The sequence below is a fragment of the Sceloporus occidentalis genome, unplaced genomic scaffold (assembly GCF_023333645.1).
Source record: "Sceloporus occidentalis isolate IW3139 unplaced genomic scaffold, rSceOcc1.0.p SCAF_3, whole genome shotgun sequence".
Lineage (NCBI taxonomy): Eukaryota > Metazoa > Chordata > Lepidosauria > Squamata > Phrynosomatidae > Sceloporus > Sceloporus occidentalis.
The window spans coordinates 68,556,740-68,581,812 of record NW_028316983.1 but is presented as its reverse complement, the minus strand read 5'-3'; the positions used below and the strand labels follow the sequence as shown (position 1 = coordinate 68,581,812).

The 25,073-nt window shown below is 41.8% G+C and overlaps 1 protein-coding gene across 2 annotated transcripts in view; it reads right to left on the bottom strand.

Moving 5' to 3' along the window:
- The window catches only part of SLC6A17 (solute carrier family 6 member 17), a 48,666-nt gene extending 24,064 nt beyond the window's left edge, over window positions 1-24,602 (bottom strand). For both annotated transcript variants that reach the window (XM_089514873.1, XM_089514874.1), the window contains exons 1-2: window positions 24,427-24,602; window positions 6,093-6,404 (exon numbers count right to left, since the gene is read on the bottom strand). In XM_089514873.1, coding sequence (XP_089370999.1) covers window positions 6,093-6,375 — 283 coding nt within the window. In that variant the 5' untranslated portion in view covers window positions 6,376-6,404; window positions 24,427-24,602. The remainder of the gene's footprint in view (window positions 1-6,092; window positions 6,405-24,426) is intronic.
- Between the last annotated feature and the right edge of the window lie 471 nt (window positions 24,603-25,073).

The window sequence follows — 25,073 nt, the reverse complement described above, 5'->3', positions numbered from 1 at the left end:
AAAAATTGTTAAGTGAACAGTATCAGCTCCCAACACAATGAAACTAACAAAACTCTAGTGCAAGACTGATGAAACCAAATGACAGCAAAATTTCTTCCTCTGAAGGCCCTGGCACAATCCATTGGAAGCAGTCAGCATTAGCACTGTATTAGTACTGAGAACATCAGTAATCTACATTAAACTCATCCATCGCAATATGACTTCCTGTAGCTGCTGAATTCCTTCATTCTCTACTACTAAGAACATTTTTAAAAAAAATAAATCACTGAGTTTTGCTTGTAAAGCTCTAGGAAGAGCAGAGCAAGAATGCACCAAGTGGCCAAAGGAGGCCTGTCTGGCTCTATGCAACTGTTGCTCCTGGTTTGGTTCCCACTTTGAGCAAATAGCTCAAAAGACTCTTTTGATTCACCCATCTTGTCTGCCCAGGATGGAATTTGATCACCCATCTTTCTTTGCCTATGCTGTTGTCTCTAATGCTGTTGGGCCTGCCATGAAAAACCTAAGCTAGCAAAGTTGTATGTTCCAGTTCCAAATACTGACACTTGGCAGTAGGGCTGCCACACTGAAAACTGGAGATGGCTCCTGTATCTTTAAAGCTGTGCAGAAGAGGGAATTTCAGAAGGTGTTGCTTGTTTCTTGATTCTGTGACAAGCAACACTTATGAAACCCCCTTTTCTGCATAACCATTAAAAATATGGGAGTAATTTCCATTTTTCAGTCTGGCAACGCTAGTTGGTAGATAGTTGTTAACCACAAATTTGGTACACACCAGCTGTAATTTGTACACTACACACATTGGGACCACAAGCTATTATTATTATAGCAGGTTTACATATATTAATTTCCTTCATTGATTTGGATGTTCAGCTGGGTGACTGAGATACTCTGTTTCAATAAGCTATTCATCCATTTGGTAAGCTGTTGAGAACATAGTGTTCCAGAGAACTGGCCCAGTCTCTACCTCTTTATAATGGAAAGCTGTTCCCTCTACCAAACATATGTACACTTTGTTACTGGAATAATGGGTGGGGAGAGGAGTGCACAAAATTTTCTACCTTCATATGTAGCAGCAATATTTTAGCACACACAAAAGCTTACATTACTAGCCAATTAATTAAATTCATCTGGTTGGTCACTGTGAGAACAGAATGTGGGATGAGACAGGCTGCTGTTTTCACTCCACATACCTCTTATTCTGTTCTTAATAGATCAGCAATGAGGCCTTCAAATATTCTGGACTGATATTTTTTTAAATAACCTAAAATAATGATCACAGGATATTCCAGAGTGTTCATGGATAAATAACAAAGAATCCTGTGGCACTCAAATATTAACCAATTCATTAAAGCATAAGCTTTCATGGACTACAGCTTACATTGTTCAACTATTTTGAACACCTTGATTTTTCTTCCCATTACTTTAAAAAAAAAACACAACTATGGAAATCTGTCACATATGAAATTAACTCTCACATCATCACAATTTTAGTAAACACTGTACTGTTGATATTTGATCTCATAAAATGTTGGAATAGACTGTTTCAGCAGTTTTTAAGGGATTAAGTATCAGCGATACATTCATTAGAGCAACGCTTCCTTTAAGTTTAGGCAAAGGGAAAAACCATAGACTCTTGATCATGTTTCTTTCCATGGTTCATTGCCAATAGTGACTTCATGCTTTATTTCCTGTCATGATGATGATTTAGCATTTAAATACCAAGATTTTGCTCAGTGGTGGCAACTAGCAACCCTGACCTCCTGCAGGACAAATCAGGAGCAACACTACTGTTTTGTTTTGATCAGATCTTCAGCTACTATGACCTCATATAACTACTCTTTACACCTTCTTGAATTCCAAAAAAAAGTTTGCAACTACACATTTCTTTTGTGATCAGTGCAAACATATTTGTTATTTACACATTGAATGCACACAAATTCATCTAGGATCAGTTGGTTTCAGTTTCAATAACCAGCAAGGTTGATCCATGAAGTTAGCTAGTGAGTAAACACTGGGGAATATATGAGCAGGCCCAGAGGATGACAGCAATCCACAACAGGTACTTTTTCACAAACTGAGGCGGGATACAGACGGGCAGGGGAAGACGTCTTGGAGGTGTATTCTGCTGAATACGGAGCCTCCAGACTGCCCGCCCCGGGGGCGTGGCTCAGGAGATGGGGCTTCCACATGGGGGGCAGTGAAGACGCCTCACCTGGGGCCGTTTCAGACCCGGAGTTTCCAAACCGCCGCCTCGGAGGATGCTGCAAAGAGAGAGGCAGCTTCCTCACAGGCGGCCAAAAGCGGTTTTTTTTTTCTTTTGCCGGCTGGCGGGTGCGCAGCTGCAGCGCTAAGCAGCGGCGGCAGAAAGCCTATGGGCACATTTAAAGTGCCCAAGCCCCTTTAAAACTTTTCCCCCCGCTCTGCCCAAGAACAATAGTGGTCTCCTGCCAGCTGGTGATCAGCTGGTGTTGGCATCCTTGTCCGCTTGCACTTTGCCAGTGTCACCAGCATCATAGATGCCTCCTCTCCTTTGGTCCCCGCGCTCTTGCTGAATCTGCAATGCACAGCTACAGCTGTCTCCGCTGCCACCGCTATCCCCCTGCCATCCCCCATCACCTCCCTTGTATATATGTAAATATTTACAGTTTTAGCGGTTTTTATTGTTAGGTGAAAATGGCACAGGAATGTGTGTAGGGGTTCACTTTAAAGTCCAAACTTTCCCCAATTCTAGCAGTGCATGCGTACATGTTGCTCTAGGGTTAGGGTTAGGGTTATGAGTCTTAAAATGCGCTGCAGCTATGCTGCAGCTTCCACACCTGCATGGCAGCTGACGCTGCAATTAAAGCCTGACTGCAAACTGCGCATGTTCCAGGACCCCGACTCATTATGCGACGCAGCAGACACGGAGCTTTTAAATGGGCAACTTTAAATTAGCGGCGTAGCAATTCTGGCGTACCGGTGCAGCAGCTTACAGACGGAGCTGCGCAGCTGCGCATCAAACGGAAAAGAAGCGGAGAAAAGCAGCACCTTTTTAATGCCGCTTCTTCCCGCTTGGGGCGTGCGGGGGGCGTGTTCATGGCGGCATTCAGGTAAGGGCCATCTGAAGGCTCTACCTTCATGACGTCATGAATACACCCCTTTTTGCCCGTCTGTATCCCGCCTGAGATTCTTTGAAGTGCACAGTTTGGGAAAATGCTAAATTATAGAACTATGACATAAAGGAGGAAAGGAAGTGTCAGATTTCCCCTTCCATGTTGTAATTATGAATGGTAGGCAAGCTCCTGTTGAATAAACTCTACTTAAGTCAATCTGACTTTTAGCAAAACAGCTGGCTAAAAGGTCCTAATGGTTCCAGTTCTTTCTAAACAGTTGCAGATAATGTTCTCTACAGCCAGCACTTCATAAGTGCTAAGTAAGGTTGATCAAAGGAAGAGGGGAGTGAACCAGAATCCCTCAGCCAGTGCAGCCACTTGCCTTTTTTCTGGTGAATCTCCTGCAATTTTAACTCCTGTTTGACATCTTTTCCCAAAGAGTGCATTCCCAAAGTTGGCAAGACATCACATATTGATCTGTTGGTCTGTTCTGCAGCCATTAAAAGCACAGAGACCTTGCTACAAAAATAGCTCATAGTCCAAATGTTAAGTCATCTGATCTCCAAATGGGTTAGATGAGTGGATCCAATTCTTCCCATAATGGTCAGAATGAGCCAAAGGCAAACAAGTTACTTGAAAATGGTCCAGGAAACATTCTGGCACTAGCAATATCAGTGGACTTTAAAGTTGCTGGGTTAGAGAAAACAGCCTTTGGGACATATGCTCAAACACGACATAAAAATCTTGGAACCCAGGATCTCAGAGGTCAAACAGACCAGTGGCTTGGAGCAGCCTCTGGCCACGCACACCCTGATCGACTCCCACTTGTCTCACTGTGATGACTGGATGCCATGGTCCCAAAGCTGGCCACTGCAAGTGGTCCTAAATGGGCCACAAGCAAGGAAAGGCTTTTTGCTGCTCCTTTTCTGATCAGCTTTGGGCCACCTTAGAACAGCATCTGACTGATCTAGGGGCATGTGTCATCTGCATGCCACATGCCCGAAGCAGCCAGAAGCCACACTTTTTGGCCCATGTGTTTTGGAGCTCAGCCACAGGGTTTGTTTACTAAACCACCTGCTGGACTGGATAAAAAGAAACAAATTGATGATACTACCACACCCTGTTTAACCTGTTGACATCATCCTGGTTGTAAAGCAAACTAAAGTAAGCAGAGTATAACATTTTAAATTCTAGAAACCAATTTTTGTGTGCATTTTTTGGGTAATGGTTAGCCTGTAAATGTTAGCAATCATTTTCAACTCCCTCTGCCACCTCATTCCCAGCCTCAGCTCCTGTATCTCAGACATTTCATTTTTTAATCACATATTTTTTTCTACACCAGAAGTTCAACAATAACCATCATCCTAAATCAGAGAGAGGAAACGGAAATAACATCACAGAAATTAGCAGATTTCGAGATGATAGTTCACAAACGTCAAAAAAGTTTGAAATGAATTAATATTGTTCATTACTATTGCATATTATAATTGAACAAGGCAAATTTAAACCACCAGAAGGTTTGGCTGAGTTAAACTACAGTGCATAAAATAATTACCTAGCTACAGAAAGCACTGTTAATAGTAAGGCAAATTCATATAATCTGATTTGGTTCAGCCATGGATCTGTATGTACAGTCAAGGCTTGGCTAAAGACTACTATAAATAATAAACACTTCTAAGTTAAGTCAGCAGTATTTTGCTAACACAGTTATCATGACCAAGTAAGCGGTCATCAGCCAAGTGAGCAATATTTCATAGAATCATAGAATAATAGAGTTGGAAGGGACCACAAGGGCCATCCAGTCCAACCCCCTGCCATGCAGGAAATCCAAATCAAAGCATCCCCGACAGATGGCCATCCAGCCTCCGTTTGAAGACCTCCAAGGAGGGAGACTCCACTACACTCCGAGGGAGTTTGTTCCACTGTCGAACAGCCCTTACTGTCAGGAAGTTCCTCCTAATGTTGAGGTGGAATCTCTTTTCCTGGAGCTTGCATCCATTGTTGAGGGCCCTAGTCTCTGGAGCAGAAGAAAACAAGCTTGCTCCCTCCTCAATATGACATCCCTTCAAATATTTAAACAGGGCTATCATATCACCTCTAAACCTTCTTTTCTCCAGGCTAAACACCCCCAGCTCCCCAGTCGTTCCTCATAAGGCACGGTTTCCAGACCCTTCACCATTTTAGTCACCCTCCTTTGGACACGCTCCAGTTTCTCAATGTCCTTTTTGAATTGTGGCGCCCAGAACTGGACGCAATATTCCAGGTGGGGCCTGACCAAAGCAGAATATAGTGGCACTATTACTTCCCTTGATGTAGACACTATACTTCTATTGATGCAGCCTAGAATCGCATTGGCCTTGTTAGCTGCCGCATTGCAGTAATCGGAAAGGGGACATATACTGTCTCAGTGTGAAGGGATCACAAATTAATCTAGAAAAATAATCTTCATCTGCCATCTAAATACAAGATGAATTGATTCAGGGTAACCACTAATCACTTACTTTTCCATGAACCGCCTTGATCATACAAATGAGTGACAAGAAAAATTCATTGAGCCAAACAATGGATCTGGATCTTTGTCAAGAACTGATAAGGTATTTGGCCATGCATTTTAGGACAGAACTATAACACACTGACAGATTATATAACTCAGTGGGCATTTTCAAGTGCAGTTTGGAAAGACATTGTCTAGAAAAGCCAGTGCCAGTCAGTAGTTTAACTTGGTATGTATGCATGAATAGTCTGACTCTGAGCTTGGAAAATTTGCTTTTTTGGACACCACCACCTAGTATCCTTCTGTGGCCATGGGTGTGCTATTTACAAGATTCTGGGAAATGATATCGAAAACAGTAAAATTTTCAAGTTCTGTTTTGATTGATAGGGTGCAATTTACAACTTTTAGGCCTGTGTTCTCTCCTTCTATACTAGAGCAGAAAAGCAGAAGTGATATCCATTAACAAATGTCTACTGTTACCCATTTTGCCTTCTTCCCCAGCTGCTTACCTCCACCATTCTTTTGACACAAATATGGAAACCGCCAGACATTCCCCAGTCCCACAGAGTAGCCAATCTGAGCCAAAATGTACTGAAGCTTGTTGTTCCATGCTGGCCTGTCATCACCAGGCTCCTCCACATCCTGCTGCTGTTTGTTCCAGTTTTCTCCAGCCACATTTAGGACACTGTGTCTATAGTCCACAGGCTCCTCAAGGGCCAGTAGATCAGCCACTGATTCTGTGACAGGTTCATTGCTTTGTTCCCGCTGGGTCACTTTGCTGCTCTTAGGCATTGAGATGGTCTGGCTCAACTTCTCCAATGCTATGAACAAAATGGAAAGAACAAGATGAAAGCAATATTTTTCAAAGACAGGTGTTTGATTTAGAGAACGGGCTTCAGAAGTTGATCATCTGTGAGATCTGTGAAACAAGAAAACAAACAAAAAAACTGAATTTTAAAAAAACACATGAGATTTCACCACTTTCTTTGCTTCTGGAGTAACCAGGTTTGTGTGTTCCACCATTCTGCAGTAAACACACATAATGCAGAAATGGGTACTAGTTAAATAGCTTAAAGGGCCTGCAAACCTCAACTTTTACTGGCCATGCTGACTGGAAAATTCTAGGACTTGCCAATAAAATTTCTTATTGTCTTGGATCTATCAAAGCCTGAAGACTGGCAGTCATTTACCATGATAACTTCTGTTTCACATTTATTGAGTGCCAAAAATGTGTCAGGAGCTATTTAGCTTAAAATATGGTGGCATTAAAGAGAGGCATAAGCTTTGGCAGTTTTTCTAAGGGAGCAGCAAACATCAAGGTTATCTCTAAGTTGCTGACATTATACAAGCAACTGGAATGGCCTGGAATCTTCTGTTAAATTGCCCATGACAGCTTTACAACAGATAGTATCTGTAGAACATTTGGCACTGCACACAAGACCATCCTTTACTCTGCCTCTTCATTCATGTGCTGCAGTCTCAGCTAATGTAGCCCAGCACTTCCCCAATTAGTGAAACTCCTCTAGTTTATGCCCAGTGAACCCAATTCTTTATTTTGTAAGATTTTTGTTATACACTTCCACTACCACAGTCCTAACTTCATACTGTTAAAAGCAATTGAGTTTCTTTAATATGTAATATCTGTTTCATAGCACATTGCAACCTCATTAACATTAGGATAGAGATATGCAAGAACTGGCCAGAAGAAATAACCTGTTTATAGCATGGATGGGGAATTTACCTTCAGATGTTGTTGAAATGCAGATTCCATTAGCCCTAGCCAGTATAACCAATGGTGAGGAATTATGGGAATCACTGTCCAACAACATCTGGAAAGCCACACATTCCCCACCCCTGAACTGTACAGTCCCCTGAACTGTACATGTCATTATGGCTTACATATTCCTTGGCAGAGACTCAGGATCACTTTATACTCTTGAACCACCTTGTGACATCTATAAAGAAAATTGTGAAAAGAAAATATTCTCTTACTTTTTTCATTTTCTTTTGGAATATTTTTATTAACACATAACAACAAAACAAAAAGAAATATCTATTAGCATGATAAAAGAACATACAAGGTTAACAAACCTTACTAAACAATTAATCTAATAAATTACACTACCTACTAAAAACTGACATATCACAAAAGACAGGGGAACTGTGGCTTCCAACTTGCCTGACAATTGTTCTATTACTCAACTATATCTATTCCCCCTAAGTATTCATAAATTTATCATATTTTTAAAAATTAATAAAGTCTTATCTAAATTTCTACAAATAAAACAATTCTTATTCCACAAAAACCTAAGATCATCATATAATTTCATATAATCTATTAATAATGTCCATTATTTTTTAAAAATCAACCACAGATTTATCATGCATTAAAACTGTAAGCCCATTTCTGCAAATTCATACAGTTGCAATAACCAGTCTTCTTGAGGTAAGACTGTAGTCTCTTTCCATTTTTTGTGCATAAATCGTTATTGTAACAGTTATCATATACTACATAACTCTTCCATGTTTTTCTCTAGTTGTTCATCCAACAAATCTAACAAAAATAATAATTTCAACTAAATTTCAATTTTTTTTAATGAATGCTTTTTCGTAAAACGTGGGACTCCAATTTGCTTCAATGCCTCTGAATACACAATTCAAGAAAGCCATTTACAATGGCTTAACTGGCATAGAGTATAGTGTGAACTCGTTTATGCATCACAAGCTGATTTAGAAGAGAAGTAAGTGGAATTGGGTTTAGGGACAGCAGCCATACTTTACATCTCTCCCTCCAGTTGTGCCAGGAAATCAACATTGGAACCAGAAGTACAGCGAATGTTACAGTGATAACATCAGACTTTAAATTATTGATTCTCATGCAGAATGAATTACCTTTCGCAGATGCAGTGCACTCCACTTATATAGTAATTATAGGGCATTAACAGAAGGATGATACTGAGAAAGGCTAATGTGTCTTGTCCAGCATCATGCCCTCCTGTGATTTTTGGCCATAGTTTCCATCATTCCCAGCTAATATGGCCAATGGATGGGGACGAAGAGTATTGACATTCACAACCTCTAGTAGGCACTGGGTCTGGGAAAGCTGACATCCACATATATTCCTGCAATAAATTTTATGTCTCAGAGCACTCATTCCCACTACCGTTTAAACTGGTTGTAATTCATTACAATCTAGTTTAAACAAGCATGGTTCCCACTTAATCCAAACTGCTGAAGCGATTCGGAAAGGGTGGTCATGCTTTTGACCCATTTAACCCACGTCAAAAAGACACTGTTTTTTTCCGGGTCTTTTGGCCGGAATCGATTCAGCCCAAGGAACCAGGTGGATTGGAATCCGCCCCAGCAGTCCCCAGCTTCCCTGGCCTTACCTTCTCCACCCCGGCCTCTTGCCTCCTTCTGTCCTGGCCTCCAGCCCGGCGCAAATAGTGTGAACCACGCTTGGGGCCGAAACGTATTATAGATTCAGAACCCGAATCTAAAGGTAAGTGGGACTGCCCCCCTAGAACAAATACTATAATCAAGATGCTTTTTACAGAGGAAGAAACTGACATAAACAAGAAGAATCTCCTCCCCCACTACATGTCAAACTAACATGGCCCTGAGATCTGAACTTACGCAGTACTAATTCATGAAAGGCCTTGAAATCTTAACTCCATAGGACATTTATAACTGAATAAGATGTGAGGTTAATAAACAGCTGCCTTTAGTTGCAGGATGATCCACTTTACAGGATACTTTCATGCATGTTTACCCAGGAGTAAGTTGCATATAATTCAGTGAGCTTGCTCCCAGGAAAGTGGGACAGTTCTATTAGCAGAAAGTAGGATCTCACCATGCTCTGGAGCATGTCTTGAAGAGGGCAACGAAAATGGTACAAGGTATGGAAACTATGTCCTATGAGGAGCAACTTAGGGAGCTGGGTATGTTTAACCTGGAGAAGAAAAGGTTAAGAGGTGATATGATAGCCATGTTCAATTTTTTGAAAGGATGTCATACCGAAGATGGAGAAAGTTTGTTCTTTGCAGCTACAGAGAATAGGACCAAGAGCAATGGGTTTAGCATTTAGCATTTACATTTCTATACCTCTTAATAATGAACTCAGCACTGCTAAGCGGTTTACAATTTGCAAAGTTAATTGCTCCCAACAAACTGGGTACTCATTTTACCAACCTACAAAAACATGGAAGGCTGAATCAACCTTGGAGCCCTGGGGTCAAACTCACAACCTTGTGGCTGCAGTATTGGCATTTAACCATTGGCCACCAGGGCTCCTTTAAACTATAGGGAAAGCGATTCCACTGAACATTAGGAAGAACTTCCTGACAGTGAGAGCTGTTCAACAATGGAATATGCTCCTTCAGTGTGTGGTGGAGTCTCCTTCTTCAGAGGCTGAATGACATACTTTGTGTATTTGTTGGGATATATAGAAACTTTGCATGCTGAGACCTTCCAGAAATATAAATACATGTGTGTGGTAGTTTTATTGTTTGCTAACAGCCCCTCTTCATTTTCTGTTTACTAAGAGCACACCTTAGCTTTTGTCCCTGAGAGAATCACCATTGTATCTCCCTTTGTCTTGTCCAGAGAAGCATGCCTTTTCTTGCATGCTAAAAAATACTTTCTTAAGAAGCATGCAGTCTACCTTTCTACCTCATCTTCTTTGCAACATGAAGTTAGACCTGTGTATATATCTTTAGACACATGATTTTGTAAGTAAACTTGTTATTTTCACTCTTAATTTGGGGACTTAATTTGGAGACTTAATTTGGGGACACATGGGGCTGGGAAATAAAAGTGGTCCTAGTTTTCCTGCTCATCTATATTCCACTGTATTTGCTCTGCTGGTGAGATTAAACAATCTCTCTTACTTTCCTGGGTTTTCTAATGAATCTCAAGAAAGAAAATTCCAGCAGTATTCCTGCTTGGTAGAGGGTTGGGCTTGATTGTTGTCCCTTGGGGTCTCTTCCAACTCTATGATTCTATTAATTCATAACTAAATATAAAACACTTACTAAAAATGTAGCTACATTAGAAAATCCCATTGCCACAGAGGCCACTGAATAGCATGAGCATGTTGGTTTGGCAGTTCGGTGGGTGAGACTCTCATTTTTCTTTTACTTTACTTCCTCTTACCTGACCTCTATCATATAGGTGTACTAATTGAGGGTTTTTTTAACGAGACAGAAAATGCCCTGGCTGTTTGTTAGTTGGTATCCTGGAGCAAAGACTGCAGTGTACAATGTGGAACAGCAGAATGTTAGTAATCCATTATAGAATCTACGGAAAAAGTTTATTATGTTTGTGTGTATGTGCTTTCAAGTCGTCTGTTGACTTATGGAGATGTTATGAATTTTATAGTTTTCTTCAGCAAAAAAATATTGACAGTTGGTTTGCCATTGTCTTCCTCAGAATCTAGCTTACACTCACTTAGCATTCCTTGAAGGGCCCTCATCCAACTACTAACCAGTACTAACTGACCCTTGCTTAGCTTCTGAAATAAGATGAGATCTGGTGCCTTCAGGGTATTTAATTCCCAAAAGTTCAATAGATTTGGGAAATATTTATCACCTTTCTACCTCACAAGGACCTCAGGAGTGCATGGGTTTACTAACATACCTAACATTATAAAGTAAGGTAGCTTTTCCTCTTTTCATGATAAATGAGACTAAACTGGTAATCAAGATCCCCTTGACCTCAGCAATAAAAAAGAACCTGCCATTCTTTATATGAACAAAAGAAATCAAATTACATTTTCAGGAATGAATATTGGTTATGCTGTTCAACGATACAGTTCTCACCTTCTTGTGGATGTAATCCTCATATGCCAGGTTGGTACATTTTAGTCCCATTGAGTGCACTGAGAACTAGCTCTACAGTACAGGCATTCTTCACCTGAAGAATCATTAACAATGCCCCCAAATCTTAGCCACTTGCCATGTATAGTTTTTTCTTATATACAAAAATGGTCTGGAACAAAACATCTTCCATATATATATATATATATATATATATATCCCATTGCTTTGAGGAACTGTTGTTTGTTTGTTTGTTTGTTTGTTTGTTTTCATCCCCAAGAAAGAAACACAACATTTGGCCAAAAAAAGTCCCACAACATTTGTCATTTGATGCTGAGAAGCAGAAGCGACATACTCTAGTTGTAAGTAGGTTAGCCCTATTCAAGATAGGTGAATGGGCTGACATTTTTAGTGGGATCAGGAAATAAAATAAATGTACAATTAACACTCCTACTAAGCTTAACCACAATACTAACACTATTGAAAACCCACAGTATAGTCAACCTCAATAAGGTCAGAAAATGTCCCACAATGTACTTGATAGAAATTTATTTATCCTGTTGCATGAAGATTAAACTGTAAATACTCATTTTAATTGATCAACCATAAAACTGTACAATCAGTTTTAGCTTACTTTTCTTTTAAAGTTATATTTATTTACTTTAAATGCAGGAGTACTTCTATCAAAGTGGAAACTTAATTTTCCTGGAGTGCTGTGACTTGAGAAAAAAAAATGTCAACTCTCTAGGTAGAAACACATCCTCATCACTGAAATGGTAATATGGAAGTATAATGCTCAATGAATAGTTACAATTTAAGGCAACATTTGAAAAAAATGAATAGGGTGGATCTGTTTTATTATTATTAATTTATTGGATTCATATCCCAACTTTCTCCCAAAATGAGATTCTATGTAGCTACCACATCGAGTTGAACTCATGTTCATTAACATTTTGGCTGTTTAATATTTCCTTCCAAAAGCATCTTCCTGATGCTGTTATAATCCTACCCTGCTGTGTGCAATTTTACCGCAAAGGATGTATTTTCCGAAGGTGACTTATCATTGAAGTGACAACCATAAACTGTCAGAGAACAGAATGAATTGCACATTTTTTTAAACCAATCTAAACCCAACTGTAAATTCCGTTTTAATTTGGGAAACTACTTAAATTGACTGGCTGTATCATATTCAGACACTACTGAAACAGCAAGCCCATAGACCTGACAATGTATCTTAGCAACAGACAGCTTAAAATAGCATTTCTAATAGAAGTAGGAACTGCATGGGTGAACTGTGAGTTTTCAAAAGGAAAGAAATAATGAGGTGGAGAATCTAAACAGTCCTAAATATCTTATTGCTAAGCATTTCCATTCCCCTGTGAATCCTTGTCAACCCACAGGCAATTCACTGGGTTTTCCAGAAGCTCACAGTTACTGTCTCAGCTGGTTTCCAACACTACAAGCCAATACTATAATCTTCCAGTAATATACACACACGGGCAAAGTGTAACTTTATACTAAGCTTCCAATCATTTCTGATGCTCATATAAGTACAGTGATGGTTATTCAGTCTAAAGAAAGCCTATAGAACATAGGTGGGGAATCTCTGGCTTTTAAACCCAGTCAGCCCTGCTATGACCAGTGGTAAAGATATGTGGGAGTTGTAGTCCAAAACATCTAGAGGAGGAAGTACTTCACCTTGCTGTGGTAAATATGTCAGGTAACAAATGAAGCTGAGCAATTCAAGGTCTCGAGTACAGGCTTTTCCTCTGAAAGACAGATTGCATTTTTTCTCATACCATGTGCAACTGCATATTATTATTATTATTATTATTATTATTATTAAGTTCAAGGTTGCAGAAGTGTAGTGGCACATGTGGTGTGTATACTTGACTGATGCGTATCTGCTCCCTCCCTATTAAATTTGTATTAAATGGTGGTAGTACCCCTCCAGGGTTCCCTTTTGTACACATTCAGTCATGCAATATTGCCACTCAACACAAGGGTTGCACTACAACTGCACTACACTACACAACCCTGGTATAGGATGTCAGCTGAAGGCTTACTACAACAGTGCTGGGAATTCCATGGTCTGACAGATGTTGTTGGACTGCAATACCATCAGCCTTATGCAATATAGCCAATGTAGAGGAATAATGTGGGTTGTTATCCTACAGCACTAGGAGAACCGTACAATTCCTATTCGCGTCTACAATAATGCAGCTCTAGCAAGAAAAATCAGCACCAAGGACAGCATTTCCCTTGGTGCCTATCCTGCTGCTAGTGCTAGCATTGCATATTGTAACAAGAGTGCAAGACTGATGTAAAGGGAAATGCTGTCCTTGGTGCTGATCTCTCCTGCTAGAGATGGATATTTGTAACAAAACCCATGAGTGGAGAAAAGTACTTTTCTTCTTTTGAAACCATATAAGCTTCATGCAGCAGTATGGGCACAGCTGGTTGTATATCATATGGCTTATATCTCCTTTCTCTCTCTCATTATGTCTCTCCTCCATGCACCACCAAAACTGATTTCTTTAATTCATCACTGACCCCAATTTTCAAAATGTGAACAGGGTTTACAGAGTTAATCAGAATAACCTACATCACTAACAGGGGCATGTGAATAATTTACCTTTTGTTAGATGCATAAAATGCCATAAACTAAACTTCAGTTAATGAATTTAAGTGGAAAAGCAACAGAGAAGATTCTTTCTTAAAAGGAGGAATTTTTTGCAGTCCATCACTAGTGCACATTTTGCCATCACTCAATCCAAAATAATACCAACATCTTCACAACCTTTTTCGAATCAGACATTGATTTAAAGTAAAGGTGTAATGAAAACAATATTACAGCTGTCAACTACCTGCTTGTAGCATGATGGGCTGCCTTTGTATTCTTCCACAAAGCATCATCTTTCTCCATGTTATGCCCCTCCCATGAAGCTTTGCAAGGGGTATACTATCAGCTATCTGCCTGTGTTTTTGATCCGGCTGGCCAAATGTCACAAAATGATTTGGCAGTTTTGGACTACACAGCTGAGGGCCTAGAATCACAAGTTCTAAGGTCAACAAATCACTGCTGTTAAACTGAAGTACATATGGTAGACCAATCTTATTAATCTCATAATATATATGGATGGGATAGGAAATTGGGCAGGGAAACAAATGCCTTTACTAACTCATGCCAGTAACCAAGAATAAGATAGTGTAAATGCTTTGGTGGGTGTTTTGCAAGAAGCTATCTTGTAATGGCTGCACAAAAGCAGCCAGACAGCATGGGACATAATCCCCCTCAAAACAGCCTCTAATTGCCCAGGAATGTATCAGGAAAGCTCTGATCTTTTTTCTGGATTTCCTGCATAACTTCATCATATCCCCTCTGTCATGCTCCTTCCATTATACTTGCTTTGTGTCCCTTTCCATTGTGCCTATTGACCTCCCAGACCTCCTTCATCCCTCCTTCCTGGGCCCCTATGAATATCTATAATGGCAGAGTTCCAACAAAATCTTAGCCATAGAGAATCTTGGCTAAAATCCACTCTGTGACTTCATGGCAGAGTTGAGATTTCAGTTCATACTGAAGTTGCCTTAACCAGTCAGCCATAATTTATTATGGTCCATAGGCCCAAAATTTAAACATTCAGTCAAACTATACATATCATCAAATTGCCCAAAATAAAATTGTCCACAATAATACAAGAGTCATGGAAGTTGCTAAATCCATTTACATCAGCTCTAAGTATCCCTTTATACATAGTGAGTTCTAATCCTAGCTGCTTCAGAGAGAAATTTGACACCTACAAGAGTGACATGCAGGCATTTAATTTCCAGCACAAGTTTTACATTTTTTTAAAAAAGGTCTCATCTTCCATTTATCTTACTTAATAATTTTGGCTTGTCAGATCTTATTATAAAGAATGCAGTGCAATAAAATATGTTTCATAGATTCTACTTCCAAGTTATTACATGGGCAGAGGTGGGATGGGAAAAGCAATAGGACCTGCAACCTATTGCTGGTGCAGCCAGAGCCAAACAAAGATATATCAAACTCCATCCCAGCTGGATGGAGTTTGCAGCACTCCAGATCTGCAGATCCTTCTCTTTTTCTGTATCACCCTATCTCTCTCTCTCTCTTTCTCTGCCACCTCACATGAAATAACCTCAGCTCAGCTCTTAACCAGTATAACACTAAAGCTCGTCTTTGTGTGCGTGTGTTCTTACCTGTATCTATAGAAAATAAATAGGTCTATTCAAACCCACATATACCAAAAGCAGTGTGTGGGGAGATGTCAGAGAAAAGTATAGCAATAATATGAAGTTAGCTGGAGTTAGCCACTGTGTATCAAGTCCATGCCACTCAAAAGGTGATCTGTGATGTGGGTAGCTTTATCTATAAAGTTATTCTCCTTGCACAACAAAACCATTGCAAGTCTGGCAGAATAGGAATGGAAGGAGTAATCAGTGTTTCTATGTACCAGTCAGTTGCTTCGCGCAATGCTCATATATGGCATAAGATGCAACAAGGAAGTGCTACTGTGCAGTTGTGTTGCTGAACTAACACAACCTACCAGAGTCAGCTTGCAATCCCACCAGAATGCTAAAGACCACAATATTGTGCTACTGCAGTGATAATTTCTCCCAACCCTCAAAAATGTTTTTAGTGCAGCATCTTGTGCAGAAGCGGAACACGTGATCTTTGAGATGTTGGTAGACTACATCTCAAAGCAGCACTAGCTAGAGTAAGTAATGCCAAGAGACAAAGAGCACTAAATTCCAGCAACAACTGGAAATCCACTTGTTCACCATCCTCCTGCTATACAGTCAGACTGAAAAACATTTTACACAGACAGTGGAGAAAAAAGAAACTGCATATTTTTGTTTCATTTATTTCCTGCACAATTCAATAGGAAGTCCATTTTACATGCCCTACTGAACTGATTGGCTTAAGTCCATATTAGATACCTCAAGTTCACAGTCCACAATGCACAGCTGTCCAGTCCACTGTAGATGGGGACAAGAGGGAGTCAAAATAGATGCAGCCTGTGTGCTAAAAGGCACAATGTTAACAGACTCTCTCATATCCCTTGTCCCTGCTTGGAGGAACAGATGAGGGTAATGGGATCTTATATTCCTTCCTGCTAATGAGTGCACATGCACATGTGCAGATACAAGCACACATAAACAGCACAAAAATGCACTGAGTGGTCCAAAGCACACTGAGGAATAATCCAATTTGAGATCGCTTTAACTGCCCTGGCTCAGTGCTAGAGAATCCTGGGAATTGTAGTTTATTGTGGAAACAGAGCTCTCTGACAGAGACAGCTAAATATCTCACAAAACTATAGTTCCCATAATTCCCTAGAATTGAGCCAGGGCAGTTAAAGCGGTCTCAAACAGAATCATTTCTGCAGTGTGTTTTGGAACTAAGTGTTCAAATATGAATGAACATTGCCGAGCTAAGTATATTCTGCAACTCTCAAATGCAAGAATTGTAACTGTCACATAATTTAGTATCTCAGAAATATCAGATTTTATTTCTATTCTTTAAAATTTAAAGGTTTTAAGGTGAGTCTTAATGAACTCTCAGAATTGGGGGAGAGAAATAAATAGAAATTATTATTGTGGGATAGGGATGTTCAGTGCTGTTTGCAGCACCTTGTCCGTGTCAAGGCCTATTATGCAGAATAAGTAATTACATTGAAAATTGTTTCTTTGCTACTTTATATAGATCACATAATTGAGGATTTTTCCATGAAGAATTTTAGGTAAATTGGTGCAAAATGTGTTGGGGAATTTTAAGTATAGAGTTTTCACAGCCCTTTGACATCACCAGCAATCTAAAAGAATGGTGGGGGGACTTCTTGCAGCCCTATAAATTCAATTTCAGAGAAGATCTCGGGGACCATATTCCATTAATCGGACAGTGAATACTGCATATTTTATCTTATGCATCTACTACCAGTAACTGAGCCTTAAGAAAAAGCTCAATCTTTTAGAAAGGTGGAAAGCCTGTACAAAAGCTGTTAAACTAGAAAATGATGGTATTGTTTTATCTGTCTGTCTGTTTCTCTATCTTTTGTACTTGTCTCTATTTTATAAGCCACTTTGAATCCCAGTTTGGTAAAAGGGTAGGGCATAAATAAAGGAAGGGGAGGAGGGATGGTAACATATGGAAGGAAGAGTGGTCTTTTCAGTAACCCCAGATGGCCATATTGAGTAGGGTTGCCATAACCCACTTGCAGGCGGGACTGTCCCGGTTTTGGCGGAACCGGCCCGATCCCAGTCTGGTTCCACCAATTCATGGGTTGGGGCCTGGATTTGGCCACTGCAGGCTGGGCAGTGCTCCTCCTCCTCCTCCTCCTCCACGTGCTCCCGCAGCAGCCACCCACCTCCTCCTCCCCACCTCCCTGTTTTTTGCACGGCCGCGCAGCCCACCCTCTTCCTCCCCCCCTTTTGCTCCTCCTCCTCCTCCTCTGTGCGGCCGCGCCACCAGCAGCACTTCCACGGGGCTGTGGCCGGCGCCAGCTCGTGCTTGGCCCACTTGCGCGTGTGCACGCAGGGCCATATGGAGCGCTCGTCCCCTTCAGGCTGGCTGGTGGGCCAATGGCAGAAGGGCAGGGGCGGGGCTGTTTCCAGCCCCAGCCCACCATTGGCCAGCCTCAGAGCCTCGGAGGAGGAGTGAGCCTCTGGGCAGGAAAAGCGCCCTTTCTTTGCACCAAGGAGGAAGAAGAAGAGATGGAGGAGGAGGAAGAAGTAAGAGGAAGAAGGGGAGAAGGATGAAGAGGAAGTATGAGGAAGAAGGGGAGGAGGAGGAGGAGGAGGAGGAAGAAGTAAGAGGAAGAAGGGGAGGAGGAGGAGGAGGAGGAGGAGGAGGAGGTAAGAGGAAGAAGAGGAGGAGGAGGAGGTGAGTGCCCATTTCCAAAGGTTTATTTCCTTCTCAAGGTGTCTTTTTTGTGTATTTTTGGTGCTTTTAATGCTAACAGGTCTGCCTTGTTTTTAAAATGATAGTGATGATGACGGAATGGAGGGGGGTGGTTTGGCCAGAAAGGGAAGTACATTTCTGCCATCTGTCTAGGAATAGTGCTAAAATGTCCTCCATTTTGATCATGCCTAAGAAACATGCATTTATATTAACATTTTTTTAAAAAACCATCCAATTTTTTCACGTGTCCTCCATTTTTAAAAATGTGTCCTACATTTGAAAATGTTGTCCTACATTTGTCCCAGTTTGGAGGTCCTGACTTATGGCAACCCTAATATTGGGAGTCCAGAGGGATCAGATCTAGCACCATGGAAGTAGTTTTGGCACCCCTGATGATAAGGATGGTGAATGTGGGCCAGTGCCCACATAATCTTGCATCTTGGAGATCTGAATTCCAACTTGGTTTAACCATAAATTCTCTGGCAATCTTGGGCTGATAACAATCTCTCAGCCCCAGCTCATTCTGTAAAATATAGATAATAATGACCCACTCCATGGGTTGTGAGTATAAATGTAGTCTTTTTTTAAAGCTTTTATAGAGCAGGAAATCAAGCCTCCTAGGTATAATATTATACAGTATCTTGTTATGTGGTCAATAACTGTTTAACAGAATCATATCAGGGTGTCCAGTGAGAAAGGTCAGGGAATTAAGTGAATCCCAACCAATCTCTTTTAATTCCCTCCACCACCAATGCTTTAATAAAAGTCTTGTGTTTTCTTTTATAAGGGAGAGAGAGAGAGAGAGAGAGAGAGAGAAGAGAACATTCCATTTAAACATTAATAGCCCCAAAGTGAGTAAATAAGACTATTCATCTGATACCATCCTTGTTTATTCCTTGTTTGGTATCATAGCAGGAAACATCAGTTCTAACAATATGACCCTATATTTGACAGCAGTGAAAGATTTTAGTCATATGACTCCTTTAAATGTTGTGTATGCTCACAAGATTATATTTTTCTACTTAAAACCAAAGGACAAATTGGCATTCTGATAGAAAAACACAAGACCAGCCTCCCTATGGAAAATAGCAGCAGGAGATTGAATGTTAAAACTGAATTGCCCCATGAAGGAAGACAGCACCACCACTTAAAATTATGTACAGATTTTTAGGGTTACAATCCATTCACTAGGTAATGCTACTCCATTTGGCTCATATTTACTTTTTAAAAAACTAATATGCTATCCAAAATTAATTTTCTTATTGTCTGACATGAAAATGGCAACATTCCCCTTTATTTTTGTTCTTTGCTATGTGTTTTCCTTACCATCTGAGGCAAATCTGGGTAATGGCTGGATTTTGTATTTTCAAATAATGGGTGAATCAATCATTGGCCATATTTGTCCCAGTATCCCTTGGTATAATGTGAAACTTGCAAACTCGGGGAGCCAATGAAAGCCATCCTCAAAAGTGTGTAATAACAATTCCCATCAATACTGCCACCATTACCTATATTGCATGGGGATGAGGAGGGTGGTTGTCACTAAATGCATCTGGAGGGCACTCACTTGGGAAAGGCTGGTCTACTCCAACTAACTTTGCAACTTCTTTCTAGATCTTATGAGTGTGGCCAATGCATAATGCATGACTTAAATAATAAATCAGTTTTCTTTCTCTTCCCTACCTCCCTTCTGTGACATTTTGATTGGTTCTAATAAAGGTATTGCACTGTTGTAGATTTTAGAATATTTGTTATTGCTTTTTATTTTCATATATCTCAGGTGGGAATTGTGTGGCCTGCCGGGTCCATTGTTGTGTGCCTCCAAGTTATTTCTGACTTATGGCGACCCTAAGACAAACCTATCATGTTTTTTTCAGCAAGATTTCTTCAGAGGAGGTTTGCCATTGCCTTCCTCTGATGCTGAATGAGAGTGACTTGCCCAAGGTCACCCAGTGTGTTTCTATGGTTGAGGAGCTGGGGTGGGATTTGAGCACTGGTCTCTAGTATCATAGTCCTAAAACCACTATACCATATTGGTTCCTGCTGGGTGCATATAGCCCATCAAACCCTAAGAGACACTCCCAGAGTCCCACAATCACAACAAATAACCTAAAATGGTCAGTTATGCTCCCACAAGCATGCAGAGGACATAGCTGTGCATTCTAACAAAATTAGGAGGCAGCAGTCACAATTTTTCAGGAGGGCAAAATAGCCTTTTTATAAAAGAAAGAGACTGATACAAGCTGTCAAAGCACCCACTATTGTCCATCTCTTACATATGTATTACTATTGTTGTTGATATGTGTCTTACAATTATCCCTGAGTTATGGGGACCCATCACATTTTTAAGAGGAGGTTTGCCATCCACTAAGACAAGGACTTGCCCAAGGTTACCTAGTGGGTTCCCATGACTCATGGGGACTCAGATCTTGTTCTCCTAGAGTTCTAGTCCAATTCTCCAACAGCTACACAACACTTGCCCATATGTACTTCTAGGAATAATCATTTCCTCATTCTGCCCTGCATGCATAAAGTTTTCCTTCTCAGATTGATGATTTCTGTCATGATATCCAAAGAATGCAAATGTAAAAGAGATTCTGCTGTGAAAAGAGAAAGAAAGGCACATGCAGGGAGATGCAGAGACCTAGAGTCACTAGTAGTGGTGGAGAGGAAGGACAAGATGAGAGGGACAGATGGGGAAAAGCAGTTCTGCCAAATGATGTCAGGACCTCCACTGTCACTACCCCTGGGGCCACCAGCAATGCATTCTGCAGATTAATAATGTACAAGGCACTTACCACTGTACAAAAAGTACTTTGCCATTTCTAACTCATCCTCCCACCCACCCCTTCCCTAATTCTCACAAAGAAAAGCTTTGGTGGCTTCAGCTTTTGGTTTTCAATATGGGGAATAGACTCTGGTTTGGTCCAAAGCCACTTGGAAAATCTATTTGGCTAAACTACAGAATGAGATCCCTGAATTCCTAAATCCAGTGCTCTGTCTGATGATCCATACTGACTATCAGATAGGCAGCCTGAGTCACATGAAAACTACAGTATATTGCACACTTGAGAACATCAAGGATAGAGATGTCCTTCAAAAGGCTATGTTATCTATTAATGATGATGGTGATGGTGATGGTGATGGTGATGATATGTTACAAGGATCCAAATAGCCTATGCAATAAAACAGCCCCCTATCAAACATTTCCATCTTACCTTATAATCCGTAGTTCATATGTATGCAAAGAACAAGAGCCAAAAAACACAAATAATTTACAATGGTGTGCAGGAGTGAAATTAAATGGCATTTGTAATGATATCTGTATGCCAAACCGGCTTTATTCTTTGATGATTGTAGGTCACAGGTGGGAAACCCTGGGCCCTACAGATGTTGCTAAACTATTTATTTCATCATAGCACCATCCACTGCCCAAATTGGCTAGGCTGATGGGAATCAGAGTTCAGCACCATGTGGAGAATCCTAGGTTTCTCCAGTCCTGTTCTGATGAAGAAGAGCACTTTTGCTGCAAACTATAGGAAACAAACATGTTATGACTGGTGGCATCATGCCTTCTGAGTCCTACTGGTTGTCTCAACTAGAGCACAACAGAATTTATAGAGATGTTAACTCACCATTGAAAATTGATTAAATGTGGCTGTTGTTGTTGTTGTTATGGTGTGCCTTCAAGTTGTTTCCAACTTAAGCAACCATAAGGCAAACCTATCATGGGATTTTCTTGGCAAGATTTGTTCAGAGGAGGCTTGCCCTTGCCTTCACCTGGGACTGAGAACGCATGACTTCCCCAAAGTCACCCAGTGGGTTTCATGGCTGAGCTGGGAATTGAACCCTGATCCCCAGAGTCTAACACTCAAACTGTTGTGCCACACTGGCTCTTCAGTAGGTCTGTTGTAGCTGAGATTACCTACAGGACTCTTGCCTGTGTGTTTCTGATGGGCAAGAACAACAAAATACGAATGAAGGAGGAGTAATTTGATATTACAGGCAGTAGAAGAAATTGAGAAAATCCATCTAAGGCTGGATTTCTGCACCACACTCTCAGGGTACAGATTGGTGCAGACTGAGAGCAACAGAAACCAGCTAGTCCAGCAGAGACTATTTGGGCCCATCTGCAAGAAGTGGAGTGGCAGTGAAAGAGGCCTCATCAAAGCTTCACACAAGCAAAATATATGAAGAAGTTCCAACAGCCTCAAGAGGTCTGACATGCAGTGGGTACCACTTAAGTCAGAGTGGGCAAGTGCAGTGGGTCTAGGGGGAAATTTTTCTGTCCCGGGACTCTCCTGAGACCTCACAAACTGTCAAAAATGCTGGAAAACAAAAGCAAAACATTTGGATGTAGAGAAACTTCCACAGGGGTTTCTTTTACTGCAGATTGGCCACTCCTGAAGACTCTATGGGGAGAGGGGCTACCTGTGGCCCCAGAGTTATTCTTTGACCATCCTGATTTAAATATTCCATAAAGGGCACCAAAACACCCACTGCTTACATGTCTACCTGAGATAAACCTTGGATTATGGATCAGGGTCTATACTATCCTCAGACAGCATGAGGCAGTGACCCCAAGCAAATGCTGGAAGGTGAGACACAGGAATAGAGTGAATGGGAAATGAGTTGTGTTTGCCACACAGCCTGCTTTGCATTAACATGTCCCCATTGGGTGTTATGGAGGATGCTGTGCTGCCACCAGCAGTGAAAGGGTATCTAATTGCCACCCTGGTTGGCTTTGGTACATGGAAAGGGAGTGAGGATGCCATCTTGCCTTCACCCCAGGCAGCCAGATGCCTTGCCCTACATTCATTCTGGTTTAAATAGAAGTGCTAATGGAATTTCACACACACACAGCAGTTTTTGCTTCATTTTTTAAAATCTGAGTCAGGAATCTACTGTTGATATGACCTCTTTTTAAGGCATTGATGCTTCAGTTCGAACACCACCATCCTATTATTCCTGACCTCTGCTTCTTCTCCAACTGAAAGGCATATGGATATATAAATGCAAAAGGCCTGGATATAGCTTCCAGGACACATGGCCAAAAAGCTCTTGGGATGAGTTGCTCCTTTAGCAAATAGGTTAAAGGGAAGGGTGCCTTTACCTTTTACCTTTATACAAATTCCACTTTGGATACAAATTCTGCTTTCCTTCTTCTCCAAGGGGATCCTTGAGATCCCCTTGAGGATCCCCTCGGAGGAGGAGAAAAGGGGGAATTTGTATACAAAGTGGAATTTGTATAAAGGTAAAAAGGTAAAGGATCCCAAATGAAGGGCAAAACCGCCTGCCCCACAACAACAACAACAACAACACCATGGCCTCACCATCATTTTCTGAGAGGCTCCAAAGGGAAGAGGAAACCCCAACCGTCCTCCTTTGCCAATCCCAATGGAGCAGTTTATTCCTCTCCAGAGCGATGCCCTTCAAGGAAGACCCTCTCAGGGCCAAAAGGAGCCCAGTGAGAGAGAGAGAGAGAGAGAGAGAGAGAGAGAGAGAGAGAGATCTCCCTTTCCTCCTTCCCTGTCTTCTTCCTGAGGAAGGCGGCCTTGCTTTCTCCTTCCTCTCCCAATGAGACCCTCAAGGTCATACTTCAGAGGATGAGGTTTCCCGAAAGGAGGATTTGGGGAGCCCTCCTTTCCCTCTTTCCCTCCCTCTCCAAGACTTCCCTTTAGCCATTCCTCCTCTTCATCTCCATCTTTTCCCGACTTTCCTCGTTTTCTTAGTATTCCCAAGGGTCGGGGTCTTTCCCCATTTCTCTTGCCTTCCTTCTCGTTCTTCCTCTTGGACCCCTTCTCCCCCTTTTCTTTTGCCCACCTTTTTCCTCTCAAGAGGGGAGAAAGAGCCTGGTTTCCATTTCCCGCCTAGCAACTTTGCAGCGTCCGCATGGGTGCAATCGCCCGTTTTGATACCGCTTCCAGGGCCGTGGCTCAAGGCTCTGGGATTCTGGGAATGGTCGTTTGTTGCGGCAGCCAAAATCCCAGAGCCTTGAGCCACGGCCCTGGAAGCGGTATCAAAACGGGTGATTGCACCCATGCGGACTCAACCTAAGACTTCGCTCTGGAGACAGAATGAAAGAAAGCTAAAGTGCCTTACCTTGTTCAGGGGAAAGGGAGGGTGCCTGGGGCCTCTGTGGAGCCTCTCTCTTCCTCCTCCTCCTCCTCCTGGGTCCCTTGCCAGCCTGGCACCTTCCCTTCGGAGCCTGGCTGCGTAAAGGGGGCTCTTTCCTTCCTTTCAGGAGAAGAGGGCAGAGAGAGGAGGAGAGGAGAGGAGAGGAGAGGAGAGGAGCGCGCTTTCTCTCGCTGGGTCTTTGGCTGACGTCGGGTTGAGTCACTCGCCCACGCGCCTCAGGGCCCCGCGGGGAGGGAGGGAGGGAGGGAGGGAGGGCAGAGTGGGGAGGTGGGCCAGCCCCAGCAGCACCAGCAGCAACTCCTCCGCCAGGTGCCCTTCTGCCCCTGGGTGCAAATTGGGTGCCTCCTTGGACCCACCTTGCTTGGTGGCTGCCTTGCCTTGCCCCCCAGTGGCTTCACTACTAAGGTTGGTGCCAGCCAGTGCTGTAACCCACGGTGCCACCCCCCTCCATTGACCTCCTCCTCCTCCCATTTCACACCTTCCTCATGCCTTTTTGGACTAATGTTACTCGCAAACCGTAGTTCCCATCTACCACTGAATGGTTTTGGACCCATGGTTGATGCTTATGAAGCTACTGTGGCCTGTATTGCCTTGGATCCTGTCTCAGCCGC